The following is a 17,840-nucleotide window of genomic DNA, read 5'->3' as shown; positions in this document are numbered from 1 at the left end:
CTGAATTTTAAGAGTTACCCTGGAACATTTAAAAATATCAATCAAAACCTGTTTGGTTTTTTGTTTTTTGTTTTGTTTTATCAGAAATGATAAGGGTCAGCATTACTATTCATGTATAGAAAAAGTTCCCAGGAGTAGTGGTCACTCTGAGATCAGTTTCTACTGACTGGAAAAGGTGATTGCCCAAACAAGACATGGGATTGCAGACTGGGTAACTGGCTATAGATTCCAGAACAGAGATCAGAGAAGCCCCCTGTGGTTCTCAGAAGGCTGGGCAGACCAGTTTGGGGCCCCTGAGGACCTAGGATATGGTCAGAGAATGGGACCCAAGGTAGGCAGGATCACTGAGCAATACTCCTATGTATGGAGATGTTTAACCTGAAGAAGAGAAGGCTCAGAGAGGACACAGCAGAAAACCCCTCTAACTAACTGCAGCCTGGCCAAAAGTGAAATTGGCTGACTCAGAAGATACTGGTATTCATTCAACATTTGCCAGCAGAGGCTTGATGATGATGGACAAGGCATAATCTGGTCCCTGCCTGCTTCTGTAGCTTTCTCTTTTCTTCTCTAGCGTACTCAAGTCTCAACTGACAGCCTCAAAGTGTGGCTGCTTCCCGAAGGGACAATATTCCCCCAATTCCCAGCACTGCTTTTCCTCTGACTAGTCTCCAGTCATCCTTATCCATAGTTTAACCAACAACTCCTCTGCAAAATCTCTCTGGTAATCCGCCCCTCCCCCCCAGGGGCCTGCTTGCCCCTCTCTTATGTCTTCCCATAGCATCCTCTACCTCTCCAATAACAATATTAGCTACCAGGTAATAAGTGTATTGGTTAAATGAATAATCAGATGACTTGGAACGTGCTGGGCACGTTGTTAAATGTTAAATGTTTTTCAATCTATAATGTCATTTAATCCAAGAAAAGCCCAGTGTGTTTTGTGCTATTACTATCACCACTTAACAGACAAGGGGATTGGTGTATAAAGAGGTGAGGTCATTAGATTCACATAAGGTTTCACAAGTTGAAGCTAGAATCCAATCCTGACTAGTTGGATTCCACAATCTGTGCCCATGCATCCACCCATACTGCCCAATTCATGTCTTTTGTGTGGCTGTGGACACTGAGGGGGATCTAAAGAGACAAGCTCATCTGAGTCTGTCCGAGACGCTGTGATGCTGTGGTCCGTGACGGGGGGCGGGGGGGCAGGCTGCGGGAGCTGAGGTCACATCCCTGCCCTGCACTAAGGGGCTGGGCGTCCGTGAGCAGCACACAGAACACTTCACGTCCCAGTCCTGGTTTCCTCCTTGGCCAATCGGTGAGATAAGGACTGTCTTTCAGACATTTGGGCGATGAAATGAGAAGCTGTATAAAAAACACCTGGCATGGAGTCCAGCAGGAAAACAGATTCCGTGAAGGATCAGGAGTCCCCTTTCCCTAAAGGAAGCAATCTGTCTCTGCTACTCCATGCCAGTTAAACTGCACCGGCTCAATCACTTATGTTTTGGTTAAACCTTTTTAATTTTTTTTTTAAAGTGGAATCCGAGTTTTTGTTGGCAGGTGATTGAACACACCGGGGCCCAGCCTCCGGGCCCACAGTCCATTAGGGAATTTACGAGGACAGATGGGGAGCCTTCAACTCAAGTACTCCCTTCAGAGGCAGTACTTACAAAGCCATCAATTCCCTTAACAAAGAGCACAGGCTTAAATGCCCCCGTAAAGCAGTGCTATTTACACAGCTATCCACTTCCCTTTGAATTCTCTGCCTGGGGGGTGGCCTACCTGCAGTCCTTTCCAGTTACCAGAGAATTAGGCTCCCTCACGAAAAGGAAGCTGGCAGGCACTGGGCCTGGGTTTTGAAAAGCAGCTCAGTTTGGGGTTATCAGACAGTCCTGTGCGGGGGCGGGGCGATCTAAGTAACCACCAAAGCCCCCGGATCTGCACATCCCTTCTGCTAAGGTTCTAAACCGTGTGGACCTTGTCAAAGAGTTAGGGCCATGGTCAACACTGAGATGGGGAAAGAGAGCTGCGGCCGAGTCCCTCTCTCCTTTATACCAAGGGAAAGAGGCTCAAAAGAACATTATTGGCAAACACTTGTATAGGGCTTTGCAGCTCCGTGATATGTCAATATCGTGACGCGGTCCCGTTATAGATGAAGAAACTAAAGTAGCCCCCACCCCACTTTTGAGGCAGAAATGGGATTGGAACTCAGCAACTCAGCTCCGGAGCCTGGGCACAAAACCATCCCAGTGAGAGACATCCTGCCGGAGAGGACCCCGAGAAGGCAGAAGGGTCTGGGATTTAAACAGGGGTCTGTCTGCCTCTAAAGACCAACAAAGCTCTACTACGCTTTGCTGCCTGAATAATAAAACTGTCTCCTAAGAAACATGTCCTTCCTTCATTCACTTATTCTGTATTTACTGAGCCGCAAATTATTTGCCAGGTCCGGGACTGAATTCTGGGAAGTCGGATGAATTACACTGGATCTCAACACTCCAGGAGCCCAGAGTCTGGTGACGGGGACCAGTAAGTCAATGACTGAGTACACAGTACTTTGTCCTGCAGTACGAGATGCCATGGGCGCACAGAGGAGGGCCTCCCACCACCACACACAGAGCCCTGAGTGTTACCCAGATTCGAGAAGGCTTCCCTTGGGAGGTAACGCAGGGGCTGAATCTTTGAGAGGTCCTAGGCCGGGGAGTGGGGCTACATGCCAGTCTCTGTGAGCCAAGGGAAACAACCTAGTAGATAAAGCACAGAAGATGCTGGGGCGTGAAGTACAAATACCAGGTTCAGACCTCGAACGCCGCAGTAAGGGATTTAGATTTATCTCAAGGGCACCTGACTCTTCAAAGGGAGAGTGACAAAATGATGTTTGCATTTTAGGAGAGCGTGCTCTCACTACAGGGGAGTATAGGTGAGGGCAAGCCAGATGGGGAACCTGGGACCTTTATCTCTTGCAAAATTCCAGGCAGGAGCAGGTGGAGGACTCAGAGCAAGGAAGGCAGGGAGAGGGAGGAGGGACCGATTTGAGGAGGGGGGTTAGTTTTCAAAGTAAAATGGGCACCATGGTGATTGTCTGGACGTGGCAAGTGACAGAGAGGGAAGAGTTAAGGATGTTTCCCAAGCTTCTAGTGGAAAAGTCTGGTTGGCGAGTGGCGCCACCAGTTGAGACTGAAACAGGATTTGCCACAGGTCTGGGGAGAAAATCAGTATGCTTGCTATCAGATGCGTTGAGTTTGAGTATCATGGGGCATCCAGTTAGAGCAACTAGGTATACAAGTCCACACAGAGGTCCAGAGAAAAGCCCAGACTGAAGACAGAGTTTCTGGGGTCTTTGGTTTTGAATGATGAGCTCAGGGAGAGTACAGCATGAGAAGTAGCTGCTTTTGGGACTTTGGAGAGCTCTAATATTTTAAAGCGTGGGCAGAAGGTCTGTTCTGGCGTGGCCAGAGGAGTTAAGGAAAACTGGAAAGGGGTACACTTCAGAGGAAGTTTCAAAATTTCAAGAAAGAGCCAGATAAGTTAGGGGAGAAACACACTGAAATGGGTCTGTTTAATCATGCTATTTAATAGAATCCCCCTCATGGCTTTCCTGAGTAAAGATTCTTAACTTTCTGCTTGATCTCAGGGACAGGGCGTTTGCTACTTGTAAGAACTAGATTATTCATAGTCATTGTAATTGATACTTATTGAACACTTTCTGAAGGACAGGAACCAACCATCTCAAGCACAGCAGATCTGTCATCCTCAGTGCCTAGCATAGACCTGACATGTAAAAGGCGCTCAACGAATCTGGGATGAATAAATTCATAAAGGAAGGAAAGGATATATCCTAGCTCCCCAATGAAGTGAAGAACAGCACTCCCATTTCACAGATGGAAAAAGATGTTTGGTGGACTGAGCCTGGAGCAGAGAAGTGGTCCCCTGTGCTCTTGGGTCAGGCCAGTCGGCTCTCTCTCTCTCTCTTTCTATCTCCCCATTTTGGAGTTCTTTTGGCCAAAGACACACAGACAAATGGGAAAGTAGAGGGTTTTAAGACGCGTGTGCAGCCCTCTCATGGGTAATGAGGCTGAACTCAAGTTATAGGCGTGGTTTTGGACTCCTGAACTGAGGGATCGGCCCCAGCCAGGACTTCTTACAGCCCTGCCAACAGTGGTTGAAAGTGTAGTTCAATCTTAACGGGTAATTTGGGCTGGGGTTCTGACTGGTGTTGAAAGCCAGACTCACTCTGATTTCTCTTCAGATCAGTTTGCCAAGAGTACTTGGTTGGCCCTTGAAGAGCATCCCACTGAGGGGAGGTTGATCTTAACAACAGTGCCCCCGGCACGTCAGGCTTCTGCCCAGAAACCACGCCTTGCTGCAGAATCGCACCCAGCCACCCACCTATCTTGTGACTTCCCCTGAGTAGTTTTATTTTTGGAACCACTTGACTCCCTGCACCCCCCCAAAAGAAGCTTCATTCTGGACCTTTATAGCTGCAGCGCTCGGCACCGGGTCTTACTGAGCCCAGGTGCCCAGGAAGTGTTGTTCACAGACCCACCCCCCACACCAGGAGGCTTTCCCGTTCCTCCTGTGGTCCCCTCCCACCAGTCCCTGCACGTCCTTAACAACACGTGTCTTCGGAAGTCCTCCAGTGAAGGACTTCGGCTGCCACTTGTCACTCCCATCTGCACCCTACCTGGCACAGAGCTTATGCAGCAGGCGCTTAACACAGACAAAACGAGCGCGAGATTGGTCACATGGGCTTCCAGCTGTTGTTGCGAGACCCCCTAGCTGCTGCCTGGGGTAGGGGGGAAGGTAACCTTAGCCCTGGGGAGCAGGGCTGCAGACCCCCCGGGGTGCGGAGTGTTTCATCTTTCTGTCTGGCAAATGAAAATTGAAAACTCAATCCCTTAAAAATTACTATAATTTCAGATTTGCTTTATCTTAATTTCTTCTCGGTACTGAATCAGTAGCAGTCAAAAGAAAGTCGCTTTTACTTTCTCCCTCTGTTAAGTATTTAATGATCTGTAAACAAACACTTCAGACAGTGTTTCTTAAAGAGATCCTGGGATCCTTTTGTTATGTGAAGATTCCTTTGCACCACGCATTGTTTCCCCTTCTCATTATCTGTTTGCGGGCAAGCTGTTCAGCTCTTGATCAAGAGGACACATTTTATTAGATAACCTTAATGATCGAGAGTTAGCATAAATTAATAGTTCAGCCTGAGGGCTTACGAGCCAGCCTTCCCTTACTGGAAGCCTTGAGTAAATTACTTAACTTCTCTGTGCTTTTTTCTTATCCAGCCATCTCTAGCCCGCAGAATATTAAAACTACCACAGAGGGTCAATGCAATTAATCAAGGGAGTTAATAGAGAAAAAGCATTAAATTAATGAAACGAATAAAATTAATCATGAGCTATTTCTACTACAATGTCTACTGTCGGGGACGGTGAGATGGAAGAAGAGTGGAAAGATACAAACGTATCTCGCCACTCCTACTTGTTCTGAAAGTCTGGTATTTTGGAGGAGAGCCCCAGCTCTTCTACTTGTGGAGCTGGGCAGATCCGGGTTCGAATCCCAGCTCTGCTGTTTAACCAGCACCAGCTTCGGACAAGTCACTTCATCTCCCTGAGCTTCAGTTTCTCCTGGAGCAACACCTCACCGCCATGGGACGCAGCGTTCCCGAAGGTTTGTTTCCCTGCGTGATGGTTTTCCAGCTCAATAAATATTTACTGAATGAAGGACACTTTCTCAAAAGTCACTTAAACATTTGGGGGCTCTGTTGTGTCATTTGGAAAGTGGTGATAATAATGCCTGGTTGCCGGGGGTGTTGTGGGTTTGAAATGAGACCACGTAGTAGGTTCTCTGTAAATACCCACACGCTCCCTTCAGCAGCCCGGGGAGGATCCAGGACTGCCTTTAAGTGGTGAGCAGTTTGGGCTCCTCTGGGCACTCTTTTCTGCCCCAGACTGTCATTTAGTTCGGTGCATCGGTTAATGACCAGCTGGAGCGGAATGCTGGGGACACAGGAACGGACGGGCTAACTTCTTCCATGAAGGGTAAGGGAAACCCATGATTAATGGGAAAATGTGGGGGGATCAATACAATTACAGCTAAGCTTCTACAGGCCCAGGAGCAAGATGCATAAGGGAGTACCCTCACCTCTTCATCTCTCCTGTGCCTTGATTTCCCTAAGTGGCTATTCTTTTACCTGCCTATATACTCATCCATCTATGCCAGTGGTAAGTTGTACTTTTTCTGGACAGGGCCAGACAGTAAATATTTTGGCTTCGTGGGCCCTCAAGGTCTCTGTCAGAACTACTCAACTCTGTCTTTGTATTGCAAATATCAAAACCAAGGAGCCTACGTGGGTTTCAATGAAACTGTACGTACCCAGATGGGCAGCAGGTTGGGTTTGGCCAAGGGCAGCAGCTTGTTGACCCCTGATCGATGCAAGCATGCACTTGCCTATTGTGCCTGGTACAGGGCTAGGCACAGAATGTCGTATCAGGAGCAATGGCCTCCCCGAGGTCTGCAGGGGCCTAAAGGATGAGAACTTGCGAGGCTCCAGCCTCACCTTCCTCCTTCACTCCCATCTGGCCATGCTGCCTTTCTCTGACCCGCTCACAAGCCCTTGCCTGCCTTGAGGAGTTAATAGTCTGAACTTCTTGCACTCCTTACTCCATCACCCTGCTTCACAGCTCCCTAATTTGTCTATTTTCTATTCGACCTTCAAGTCTGAGCTTAAATGTAGGTGTTCTCAAGGAGGCCCTTCTGCACTCCTATCCAGTGTAAAGGAGACCCTTCACTTACACACTTTCAAGCACGTCCACTTACTGGCACTTTCAACAGTTGCATTCAAATAATTACTGGTGTCATTTCCCTGGCCTTCCTTGCTCTCTGCTCTCCTGTCCCCTTGCACCTAGCACTGGGCTAGGTACACAGCAGGCGCCAAGAAACGTGTGAATGGATGACATGATGGTGCCCGGCGGCCCGTCTGCCCCATCTTCTGCCTGGTTCTGACTGCATATGTTAGAGCTGATTTATTCTGGAGGCTACAGCACTGGGGTTTTCACACAGTCCTGACTGCCCATCCATCATTTTATTTTAAGCACATTACTTCTCTGTCCAAAAAGAAAAGGAGGATACAATTAGGTCTATATCCCTCACTTGCTTAATATTTCAATTTCCCCCAGGGCACTCCCTTCAAGTGGAGATCACAGCTCATGAATATTAAGTGTCTCTTCCAACACAACATGGTCCCCAAGAAAGAAAGAGCAGAGAGCCAGCAGCTAGCAAAATGCCCCGACACCCGGCCCCCCCAGGCCTCTCTCTCCCCCCCACCTCCCCCAGCTACCTCGGCCACGACGTGGCACAGACACACAGCAAGGCACACGGAGGTGAGGCAGGTCTCTGGTCACTTCAAAGGCCATAAAGAAGCCCTTGTTCTTGGCTACCCGGATTCACCTGCCTTGGAGTCAGGCTGCCTTTCAAAGGCACACATCAAAGTGTGGTGTTGATTCCTCAAATTCAGGCAAGCTCCAAGCCTTTCTGAGCCTGACCCCTCCCTGAGAGTCAGGAAGCCGACCTGGACTGAGGGCTAGAATTCCTCCCTTCTGGCGTCAGAGCCCTCCTGTTTCTTTTCATTCCAGCCCGGCCTCTCTGTGGGGTAGGCCTCCCGGGTTTCTGAAGGAGGTGGTGAGTCGAGGTCTGAGGCTGGATGGCCAGCTTGATCCTAACCGGTGCTGACTCGACTTGGGGTATTTGAATGCATCCATCAGACCTCCCGGTTGAGGACTTCAGATCTTCGGTCCTGCCCCTCACGGCAGCCTTCCGCCCCACCGCCTCTCTTTCCTGCTCCTTTGTCCCCTCAGTGACTCCCTTTGACCCTGTGGGTTAAAGGAATTCCTTTCTCCTCCCCAAGCCCTCATTTCTTTTAAAATGCACAGTTTAAAAACAATAATGATCTGGGATTTAAATTCTGGAAGTCAGAGTTGAAAGGGCCCTGGGAGCTCATCTGGCTAACCCCATCACCTGATAGCTGGGGAAGCTGAGATCAAGGCGGCAGTCACTTTGCACAAGGGACCACCGCATTTTTACGGCAGGCTCAGGACCACTCCCCCCCCCCCCCATGGACCAGAGGCCTTTGTATCAGTCACTACTGACATGGGAGTGAGGAAGGGGAAGGGAACTTGGCAGTAACTGACATTGTCGTGTCCACTGCCATGCATTGCGCTAAGCTAAACACCCTACCGACATGATGTCCATCTTCCTCTAAACACAACCGGGGAGTTATAATCATGCCCATTTTCCAGAGATGACACTGAGACCCAGAGAGAGGATGGGAGATGCCCAGGATGACCCAGGGAGTAATTACAAGCACTGGACGTTTGAACTCAGGCTCCTCTGTCCCTACCACATTGCCATGACAACAGGATTAAGTGTCAAAGTCCTCCTAAGCTAAAAAAACAATGTGGCTACTGTCCGTGGAGGGTGAGCTCTTAAAAATGAAAATACAGCCCAAAACACAGGAGGACCCTTTGTCGGGGGCAGGGGGTTTATGCAGTGGAATGTTTATAGGGTGATAATAACTGAAAGTTGTAGTTTTCATGACTCATGAGAAAGGCACAGAAGGGCCTACGCGTTCACTCTCACTTCCTGCTGTGCACCAAGGGCACCAAACGAGGAAGGGTGGGAAAGAGAAAGCTGTCTAATGTTTCTTGGGAGTTCGTCCAGGTACAGGACATGGTCTTTAGAGGCAGGCAGATGGGGTCCGAAGTCTCCTTTTCGGGTCCACCTGACTGGAGTACATAGGAAAAGCCACTGAAACTCTCGGCACTTCTGTTTCCTCATTAGCAAAATGGACATATGAGTCTGAATGTGCCGAGTTGATGGGAAAGTGAACGAAATCATTTGAGAAAAGGGTTCTCAGCACAGAAGCCGGTACAGTTGGGTGCCTACAAAACGACATGACTTCACGGTTCAGTGGGCAGACCCTGCCCCAGGGGACTGTGAACCCCTCCTCTGCTATTTCCGACTGTGGGACCTTGGGCAAGTTCCTTAACCTCTCTGAACCTCAGATGACCTCTTGCAGGCACCTGGGATAATAACATCATTTATCTCCTAGGACTCCTGGATGGATTGATACAACCTCTGAATCAGCGGTATGAATAAAGACAATAAGAATACAGGAGTAGCAAACACATACATAACACATACCAGGTGCGACGGTTTAAAAATGCTTTACATATATAACCTCATATCATCCTCACAACAACCCTAAGAGGTAGCATCTACTACTAACCCATTTTACTGATGAGAAAACTGAAGCTCACATTACAAAGTGGCTGAACCAGGCTTGTCACCCAGAATCCATGTTCTTTTTTTTTTTTTTTTAAGATTTATTTATTTGAGGGTCGCCTGGGTGGCTCAGTCGTTAAGCGTCCGCCTTCGGCTCAGGTCATGATCCCAGGGTCCTGGGACCGAGCCCCGCATCGGGCTCCCTGCTCCACGGGAAGCCTGCTTCTCCCTCTCCCATTCCCCCTGCTTGTGTTCCCTCTCTTGCTGTGTCTCTCTCTGTCAAACAAATAAATAAAATCTTTAAAAAAAAAAAGATTTATTTGAGAGGGAGAGAGAGAGAGAGAGCACACACGAGTGGCAGAGGGAGAAGGAGAGAGAATCTCAAGCAGACTTCTTGCCGAAAGCGGAGCCCCACATGGGGCTCCAACCCACGACCCCGAGATCACGACCTGGGCTGAAACCAAGGGTCGGAGGTTCAACCGACGGTGCTGCTCAGGCGCCCCCCGAATCCATGTTCTTCATCACTGTCCACGCGTCATCACACCTCCTGGCCTCGCTGGCAGGTGACCACCTCCATGCCTCGATCACCACGGCCACTGCCACTACCGCTAATATTTCTCTTCTTTTCAAGGCATGTCTTCATGTCAAAGGAGGCTTTATTTCAGGAAGGTCACTTGGTGAAAGTTACGCTTCCCACAGAGGAAAATCTGAAGGAATGCCTGCATCCGGGAGCAGGTTTTTTTTTTTTTTTTAATTTTAACTTTTTTGTAAGGTGAGAGGTGGATCATGTTATTATGATTTCACTTTGTTAGAAAGAAAAATAATAATAAATGCAACTTCCAGCAGAGCCCATTCTGCCTCCCCCTTCCACTGCCCCTCCCCCCAACCAGATGCTGTTTTCCTTTTTAGTCACTGTTGCTCTAAAGTATCATTAGGACATCCACCAAGAAGACGTGGCGATTCATCTTCTTGTTTTCCTTTCCCGCCTTGGCTCGGAGCAGGCCAGGGCACCCTGACACAGGGGCCGCAAGGCTCTGTGACCCCCACCCCTCCCAGGGACAGGGCAGGGGAGGAGGACTGATCTCCCCTTCTCCCCCTCAGCTGCCTCCCAGATAACTAAGTTACTGGCCCTGGCTCTGGGACAGGCCTCGAGATGCTATGTCAGAGACCAGAGACAATGTCATGCTCACGGCAGTCCTGGCATGGTAGGAAGGAGTTGGGAAGAAGCGAGAAAAAGAGACACAGCGGAATGACAACCTGGGGGTCCATTTGCTTTGTTCTCCTAACTGTGTATCAGCATCGAGTAGGATTTGAAACCCCAAAGCTTTTAAGTAAATGACACACGGAGGATGCCCCAGTGTCAGACAGGGAAAGAAGCTTCAGAGTCCTCAGCCCGATCACACTCATGTCACAGAGGGGGAAACTGAGGCTCCTGGATGCTGAGCTGCAGCCCAGGCCCCCGTATCTAAACTCATCCCTGGGACCAGCCATCCTGAAGGACACAGGGTGGTAAATCAAAACCAAGCATGAGGAGTCCTCCCCAATTGCATCTCCTATAGGGGACTGCATGTCATCTCAGAAGGTAGCTCACTTCCAGCACTGGCTTGAGATGTATCACTAGGTAGAGCCCCTTTTGGGGATGCTTCACATTTTGTCTAATTTGAGCATTACCTTCCCTCCTTCAGCTTTTATCAGCAGCCTGGCTGTGGTTCATGACTCAGTGCTATAGGAACAGAATTCCCAGTGCTGCCAAACAATGCCTCCAGCCAGTGTCTGTTGGAGTGGGGGTGGGGGTGCGCAGTGGGGAGTTATCATTTTACTGATACCACATTTTTTAACTGAAACCTAAGGCCTGGTGTATGTTATGTTTTTTAAAAAGGGGGGAAAGGACAAGATAATTTTCACATTGCTGGGGATGCAGCTTGCATTGCCTAAGAGGTCTTGTGGGTGGTGTTCTTTTTAACAAGCAACTTATTATGTGCTGGGGGATAAGGGCGCTGGGGTGGGACAGTGGGAAAGGGAAGTCCCGGGGTGTTGCGTAATAACACATTGGCACCTTGGGAATACTTCCGGATGTGTGGGTTTCTGAAAAGTGAATGGGAATGCCACCATAAATCTGTCACCCACGCTCACACTGGTGTTACCAAACCCAGGGAAAACACTGGCCCAATGTAATGGTCGGTGACAAAAAAAATAATGAAGAAGAAGAGAAGGGAAGGAAGAAGGAAGGAAAGGAGGGAGGAAAAGAAGGAAGGAAGGAGGGAAGGAAGGAAGGGAGGGAGGGAGGAGAGAAGGAAGTCATCCATTCAGATGGGGGTCAGAGTAGTAGAGTAGAAAAATCAGGGGGTCTCTACTCAGTCTGAGATGGGATCACACCTCTATGAGCTGTGTTATCTTAGCCAGGTTAAGACATCATAACAGGTCTTAGATCCCTCATCTGGATATAAGTGTCCTCTCATAGGCTCACACTAAAGAAAGGGGCATGACATGGGACATACATCACACCTAATGGGTGACTGTAAATGGTGGTTGTTGCTGATAATCATCCCCCACCCCCACCCCCACACATACGCATACACTGAGATAAGTAACAGTTAATGTACTTCAAGCACATCCAACTTGCTAAGAATGGGGCTAAACCTCATAGTATCTTATGACAATAATTTTCAGTCAGGATTCTAAGTGACAATCAACAGAAACCAACTTTGGCCTACTGAAGCAAAACAAGCAAACAAACAAAAATCTATTCAGAGAATACTGGATAGTTATAGAACACTCTCTGGGAGGGCTTGGAGAGCCAGGCTTGCACACTCCAAAGCCCAACTCTAAGCTCAAGATGAGGTCCCAGGACTGGTCTTGTGAAGACAGTAGAACATGGTCACTTTCACACCAATGTCACATGCTGTCACTGGTACTTTGGAAACACACAGGTTGTAGCCATCCTTATCAAAACAACTGGGGGGGGAGTGTAGTTCTTGTGCCCACGCTCAGGCTGTAAAGGGGAGTCAGGGAAGGAGACTTTTGGATTTTCAACTTCTGTAGAGGGCTTGGGCTCTGCCTCATTATTATTACATCAAGGAGAATTATTTCCTAAATCTAGGAAGGAGATTCGGATAATAAGTTTCCAAAATTATTGATAAATATCTTCCACAGTTGAGTCTCCAGACTTTTACCATTTTCTGGATGAGAACACCGACGTTTAGCTAAGGTCGCGTGTCTAAGCCATGGTGTGCGCCCAAGTCAGTATCACTCAAGCCTGTTCTCTTGGCCACTGTCTTGACAAATACAATGATGAAACCAGTCCACCTCAGCAAAGCCTCCCACACTCCAGTGCCATTTCTCTGACTCACTGAAGCTGCATGTGGTGGGAGCCAAAGACTCACTGTCTATTCTTCAGCTGTTCTTAAGGGAAGATGGTTTTCTAGACTCAAAGGCATGGAGTTTGTCCTCGGAATGTAGTCCTGGGAGTTGGGATCTCTGGATAGACTCCTTAATTCTTGGAATGTCCTGTGTCTCACTGAGTCTCTATAGTGGAATTCTAATTGGTGAGGGTGGGTGTGTAGCTGAGGTCATTCCTCTAACACAAACCATACTCAACATACCAGGTAACACAGAATCTTCCCTGGACACCATCCACACCACTGACAATTCTGTATTCCAGTCCATTAATTCACTAGACAGACTATTTTAAAGCAGTGTGTTCCTTGTTCACCCTCAAAACCCTCCAAGACCAGGAGCTACCTTTTTTTTTTTTTTTTTGCAGGTAGCTCACCACTGTCTGAAGTCAGACTCTGGGTTTGCATCCCGGTTCTACCATTTAACTGCATATCCTTGGTTCACTCTCATGCCTCAGCTTCCTCTTGTGTAAAAGCAGGACCATAAAAGATTATTATGAAAAGGAGAGTTTATAAATGTGCTTGGTATATCATGGAGGTTCAATAAATATCACCATCGCCAGCAGAATACTCAGGATCTAGTAGAGAACAACGGTATATCAAGTAGACCGATGACAGTCCAGATCTCGCCTTCTTGTCACCTCCCTCGCCTTCACCTCTTTCCTCTTAAGCATCTCAGTTAGCACAGTTTAAAAATCACTGATCTAGTCCAAAACAGTCATTCCGGCTAAAGTTGAGGAGGGAAGTTAGGCCCAAGGGGGTGGGGGGGGGTGGGGAAGGCCCGCTAGGACTGGACTCACTGTCCAGTGCTCTTTCTAAGAATCTCCCAGGCCCCACCACTGTATGCTTAAAATTCAGTTCTTTTTCTTAGAAATGGCAAACCATGTCATAACTGTCACCTCCTCTCTGCCCCAGGCTCCAATAACCAAGATGATCAAAGACTTCAAATCCACGAACCAGGGGTCAGCAAAGGTCTGTAAAAGGCCAGATTACTAATAGTTTGGGCTCTTTGGGTCATAGGGTCTCTGCTGTACTCGCTCAATAATTTGTAGCAGGAAAGCAGCCATAGATAACACATAAAGAGTATGCTGTGTTCCAGTAAGACTTTACTTTCCAATAGAGGCAGTAGGCCAGTTCTGGCCCGTGGACTGGAGTTTGCAGACCCCTTCCGTGGATGATGAGCTTCTACCTGTAGGAGGCTACCTTGTGTTTGCGTATTGCTGCATAGTGCCGAAGCTCCCCAGAATGTGGGCACCAGGGCCACCCGAGCATCTCTTTGAGGGTCCCATATCCTACTTTCACCACCACATCCTCCCTTCCTTCCAGAAGCACTTAAGTTACGTGCCACCTTAGTGTGAGTAAAATAGGTAGATATTTTCCAGCATGATCTGGGAGTGATGCTGGGTGTCACGAGGATGACGACAAAGGCAAGTAGCTCATGGGCACGGGAAATAGTCACACACCTTGGAAATAGCACAAGTCAAGTGTACGTAAGGCCTTTAGAGACCACCTAACCCAATCCTTTGAAGTTTACACCAGGTAAACTGAGGCCCAGACGAGGGAAGCAACCTGGCCAGTGTTAATGTGGCAAGTTCTCAAGCACAGTGAGGACTAGAGCCTGGTTTTCCTAATTTTCAGCCCAGGCTCCTTTCGCCACACCACCAGGCTAACATCAAGTTTTACCATGGACCATGCGCAAATCAACAGAGCAAAGAAAACAGCCTTCTGTCATTTAAAAACCCAAGGTCCTGCCTGGAAATTCCCCTTCTGTCTTTCCTTCCTCCACGTATTCCTTTCTTCCATCCACAGTTAGCTGTGGGACACCTCTTATTGTGTTGCTGAGCCCCTACTTGGTGGCAAGGAGACAGTAGGTGCTCAATCCATGTGTGCTGAGAATGGACTAAGGGTGAATGATACATACGTGGTGAAGAGCTCACAGTGCTCACAATCTCCCTGGAGAAGGAAGGTCTAAATGGGTCCCTGTAATGCACTGCGAATGGGAGGACCCGATGACATTTCCTTCCCTTTCGTCTTCCTAGAAAATTGCCTTTCATTGTGAAATCTTCCCACCAATGTTTTCATCCCCTCAGTAGCTGCCCCTTCTCTCTTCAGATAGAGCACCTCTGTCTTTTGTACTTGCAAATGAATTGTGATTAGTTTTCACCTCCAGCCCAGGGGATTAGCCGGGGGACCTTTGATCTTCAGGTATCGATTTGCATCTTAAAGGAAGTATGATCTCATCTGAGCCAGCTCAAAATTCCATCCCTGCCCCCCAACCCCTGTCTGTTTACCAGCCCCGGGCTGGCCAGGGCCTCCCAAGTGGGGCTGTAACAACAAGATCAGCCAGACTCCTAGAGGAGCCAGAGGAACACAAATTTCCCAACTGACTCAGTAAAGGTGGGAAAAGGACGTTTGCTTTCTAAACACAAGCTGGTCTGCTCTTCCTCCACTCTCGCGCCGAGGTTCTGAGTGTGCAAAGGGAACTACTGGGGTTCCCAGATCTTGGCTGGAGGTTGTGCAGCAGAAGGAGCTCGGCGTGTGCTTAACAATCAGACAGAGTCAGGTTCAAGCCCTGGTTCTGTCTCCAATCACTTCTAACCCATGAGATTCTGGACCACTTTCATCATTTCTCTGGCTTGTGAAAGTGAGAATACAAGCCTTTAAAAATCTATACTAATCACCCTCCTGAAGAGCTGGTGCGAAGAAGAGCAAGGAAGAAGCCGGCTTGAAAACGAGTTACCAGCAGCCTCTGCTGTGAGGCACGGGAGGGGAACGTAAGCTCTGTGAGGGCAGGAGCATTTGCCTGTTTTCCTTTGCTTCCCATTGCCGTATTCCCCGGTGCCTCAAACAGGGTCTGGCCCAGGAGGCAATCGTCAATATTTGTAATACAAAGGAATAAATCATCATTAGTCCTCACTACTGCTGTTACTGGCCTGACACTATCCCGCAGGGTCCCCTTCTCCAGCTAAGCCCCAAGAAATGACACACACTTACCAATACAATTGAAGGAGTCTTCCTGTCGGCAAAAGAGGGAGCAGCCATCACCACTGAGCTTATTCATGTCATCACATTCTTCACCTCGGCTTCTGCAGACCGGGAACAGAAGAGAGATCTGTCAGAGAGAGCAGCTTCAGAACCACAGCTGGCCACGGGAAAGGCCTCCCCAGGCCATCAGCTTTCCAAGAGGCCTCAGGCAAGTCCCTTACCCCCAGTGTCCATCTCTTCTTCTTCCAAATGAGATGTATAAAGATATACATGGGTAAGACCCTATTACTTTGCCTTATTTTGTGCTTCCCACGACGAAGCTGAGTTCCTGCCTCCAAACCTGTTCTCCGAGATCTTGTCTGTTAGGTCAGATGGGAGAAAGGAATGGATGAAGGGATGAAGGAACCGACCTTGCTCCCTTGTGTCTGGGAGATCTTGCTGCCATTTTAAAATGGTGGATTTGAAGGAAATTTCTGAGCTTCTGAAATATAAATTCTGTTCTTCACTATGCCCTACCTTACCCTCCTTCTTGTTCCCTACCTGCCCGCCCCCCAACCGTGAACTTAGAAATAAAGACTTTTTTTTTTTTCCCCCCAGTCACATGCTTGGGGCTGGTCTTCCTTTCACTAGAAAGTATTGCTCTCTCCATCCAGTGCATCATTTCATGGGGTGAGAAACTCTAAGGCCCGTGGGAACCATGCTGCTAGGAAATAAAAGTGTCTCCTCTTGTTTGTTCATTTTGTTTTGTTTTGTTAGGAATTATTTCTATCACCTCAGGGTGGTTCGGCAGAGGTTGGGATGGACAGAAACTGAGCAATGCTCTCTGAATTGGACCGAGGAGATGAGAAAGAGGAGAAAGAGCTGAAAGACTGAGTGGATTATCACGACCTGGAAAATTCTCATCCTTTGAGAAACAGAAAACATGGGTTTAGATCCTCTTATTCCAAACCAGCTGCGTGATCTCAGACAAGTCTCCTAATCTCGATTGGACCATTTAAATCAATAAAGACTAAAAATAATTTAAAATTCCATTCCTTAGTCACAATTGCCACATTTCAAGCCTCAATAGCTGTATGTGGTATGTAGCTAGTGGCTACCGGACAGAACAGCATGGAATATATTTCCATCACTGCAGAAGAATCCACTGGACCGCGCTATTCCAGAGGCCAAGTGTCCGTGTTCCCGCAGGTTCAGATGGAAATAACTATACCCCTCCTTAGAGCTGGCACAAGAATTGAATGGAACTTTATGTGGCTGGCACGGTGCATGATAGATAGTAGATGCTCAGGGAATCAGGGTTCCCAGCCCACTCAGTCCCGGGAGGTCTCTGCAGACTGTGTGTCAGCTGTCCCTCCCTCCCCAGAGACCAGCTGGGACCTGTCAAAGCATGGAAGAGGCCTCAGACTTTTCCTTTCACCCGGGCAGTTAACACTGGACCATGTTTGTTGCTTTTAGGAGGTGTCCGAGTAGCAGGATGGTGCTTTGCAATCAATCCTTATGATGGCTGGGCCATTGCATGGATTTCTGAAGAGCCTCTCAAGTTCTCTCCTGTCTGCAAATGCATGAGCCGAGGAGAAGAGAGATCCATATTCCAAGCTGGGCCCATATTTCCAATCTCTGCCAGTGAATCTCGAAAGCTGGAAATTGGTGATAGCCTTGTGTTACTTAGCTATCTCATGCGTTATCTAGGGAGAGATTTTTTTTTTTTTTTTAACCTGGGCTGGTTTCCCAAAGCCACAAAGAACACATCTAACCCACCTTCCCTCACCACCCAAACAGTATGTTCTATTGGTTTAAGCAAAACATTAGTGTCACCACAAATATCTTCTAGGCATGGCAGATCTATCATTACATAGAGAGCTTCTTATAGAAACCTTCTTTGACCTCCCAAGCTGGAGTGGGTGTCCGTCTTCTCTGTGTCCAAAGACACCAGGCTCCATCTATCCTAGCACTTGTCAAACTGACCACCTTTGCGTTTACCTGACAGCCCCCTATACTGGGCTTTCCGATGTCAAAGGAAATGACAGTGTTTGTCATCCTAGCACCGCAATGCCTGGCATAGTGCCTGGGATTCAACAGAGAGCACATAGCTACTCCCTCACTTACTAGTGTTGTGGGCCTGTTGGTGACACAGCAAGGCGACAGTGAATCCAAATGCGAACATGGGCTGTGGGTTCG

General features: G+C 48.2%; 1 protein-coding gene across 1 annotated transcript in view; it reads right to left on the bottom strand.

The window, feature by feature from the left end:
* The window catches only part of PAPPA (pappalysin 1), a 240,753-nt gene that overhangs the window by 112,694 nt on the left and 110,219 nt on the right, over positions 1-17,840 (bottom strand). Inside the window, exon 9 of the mRNA XM_036087337.2 lies at positions 15,672-15,763. Within this exon, the coding sequence (XP_035943230.2) occupies positions 15,672-15,763 (92 nt within the window). The remainder of the gene's footprint in view (positions 1-15,671; positions 15,764-17,840) is intronic.

This window comes from Halichoerus grypus, chromosome 14 (genome assembly GCF_964656455.1).
Source record: "Halichoerus grypus chromosome 14, mHalGry1.hap1.1, whole genome shotgun sequence".
Lineage (NCBI taxonomy): Eukaryota > Metazoa > Chordata > Mammalia > Carnivora > Phocidae > Halichoerus > Halichoerus grypus.
Note: the sequence above shows the minus strand (reverse complement) of the source record. Positions and strands in the feature narration are given on the sequence as shown.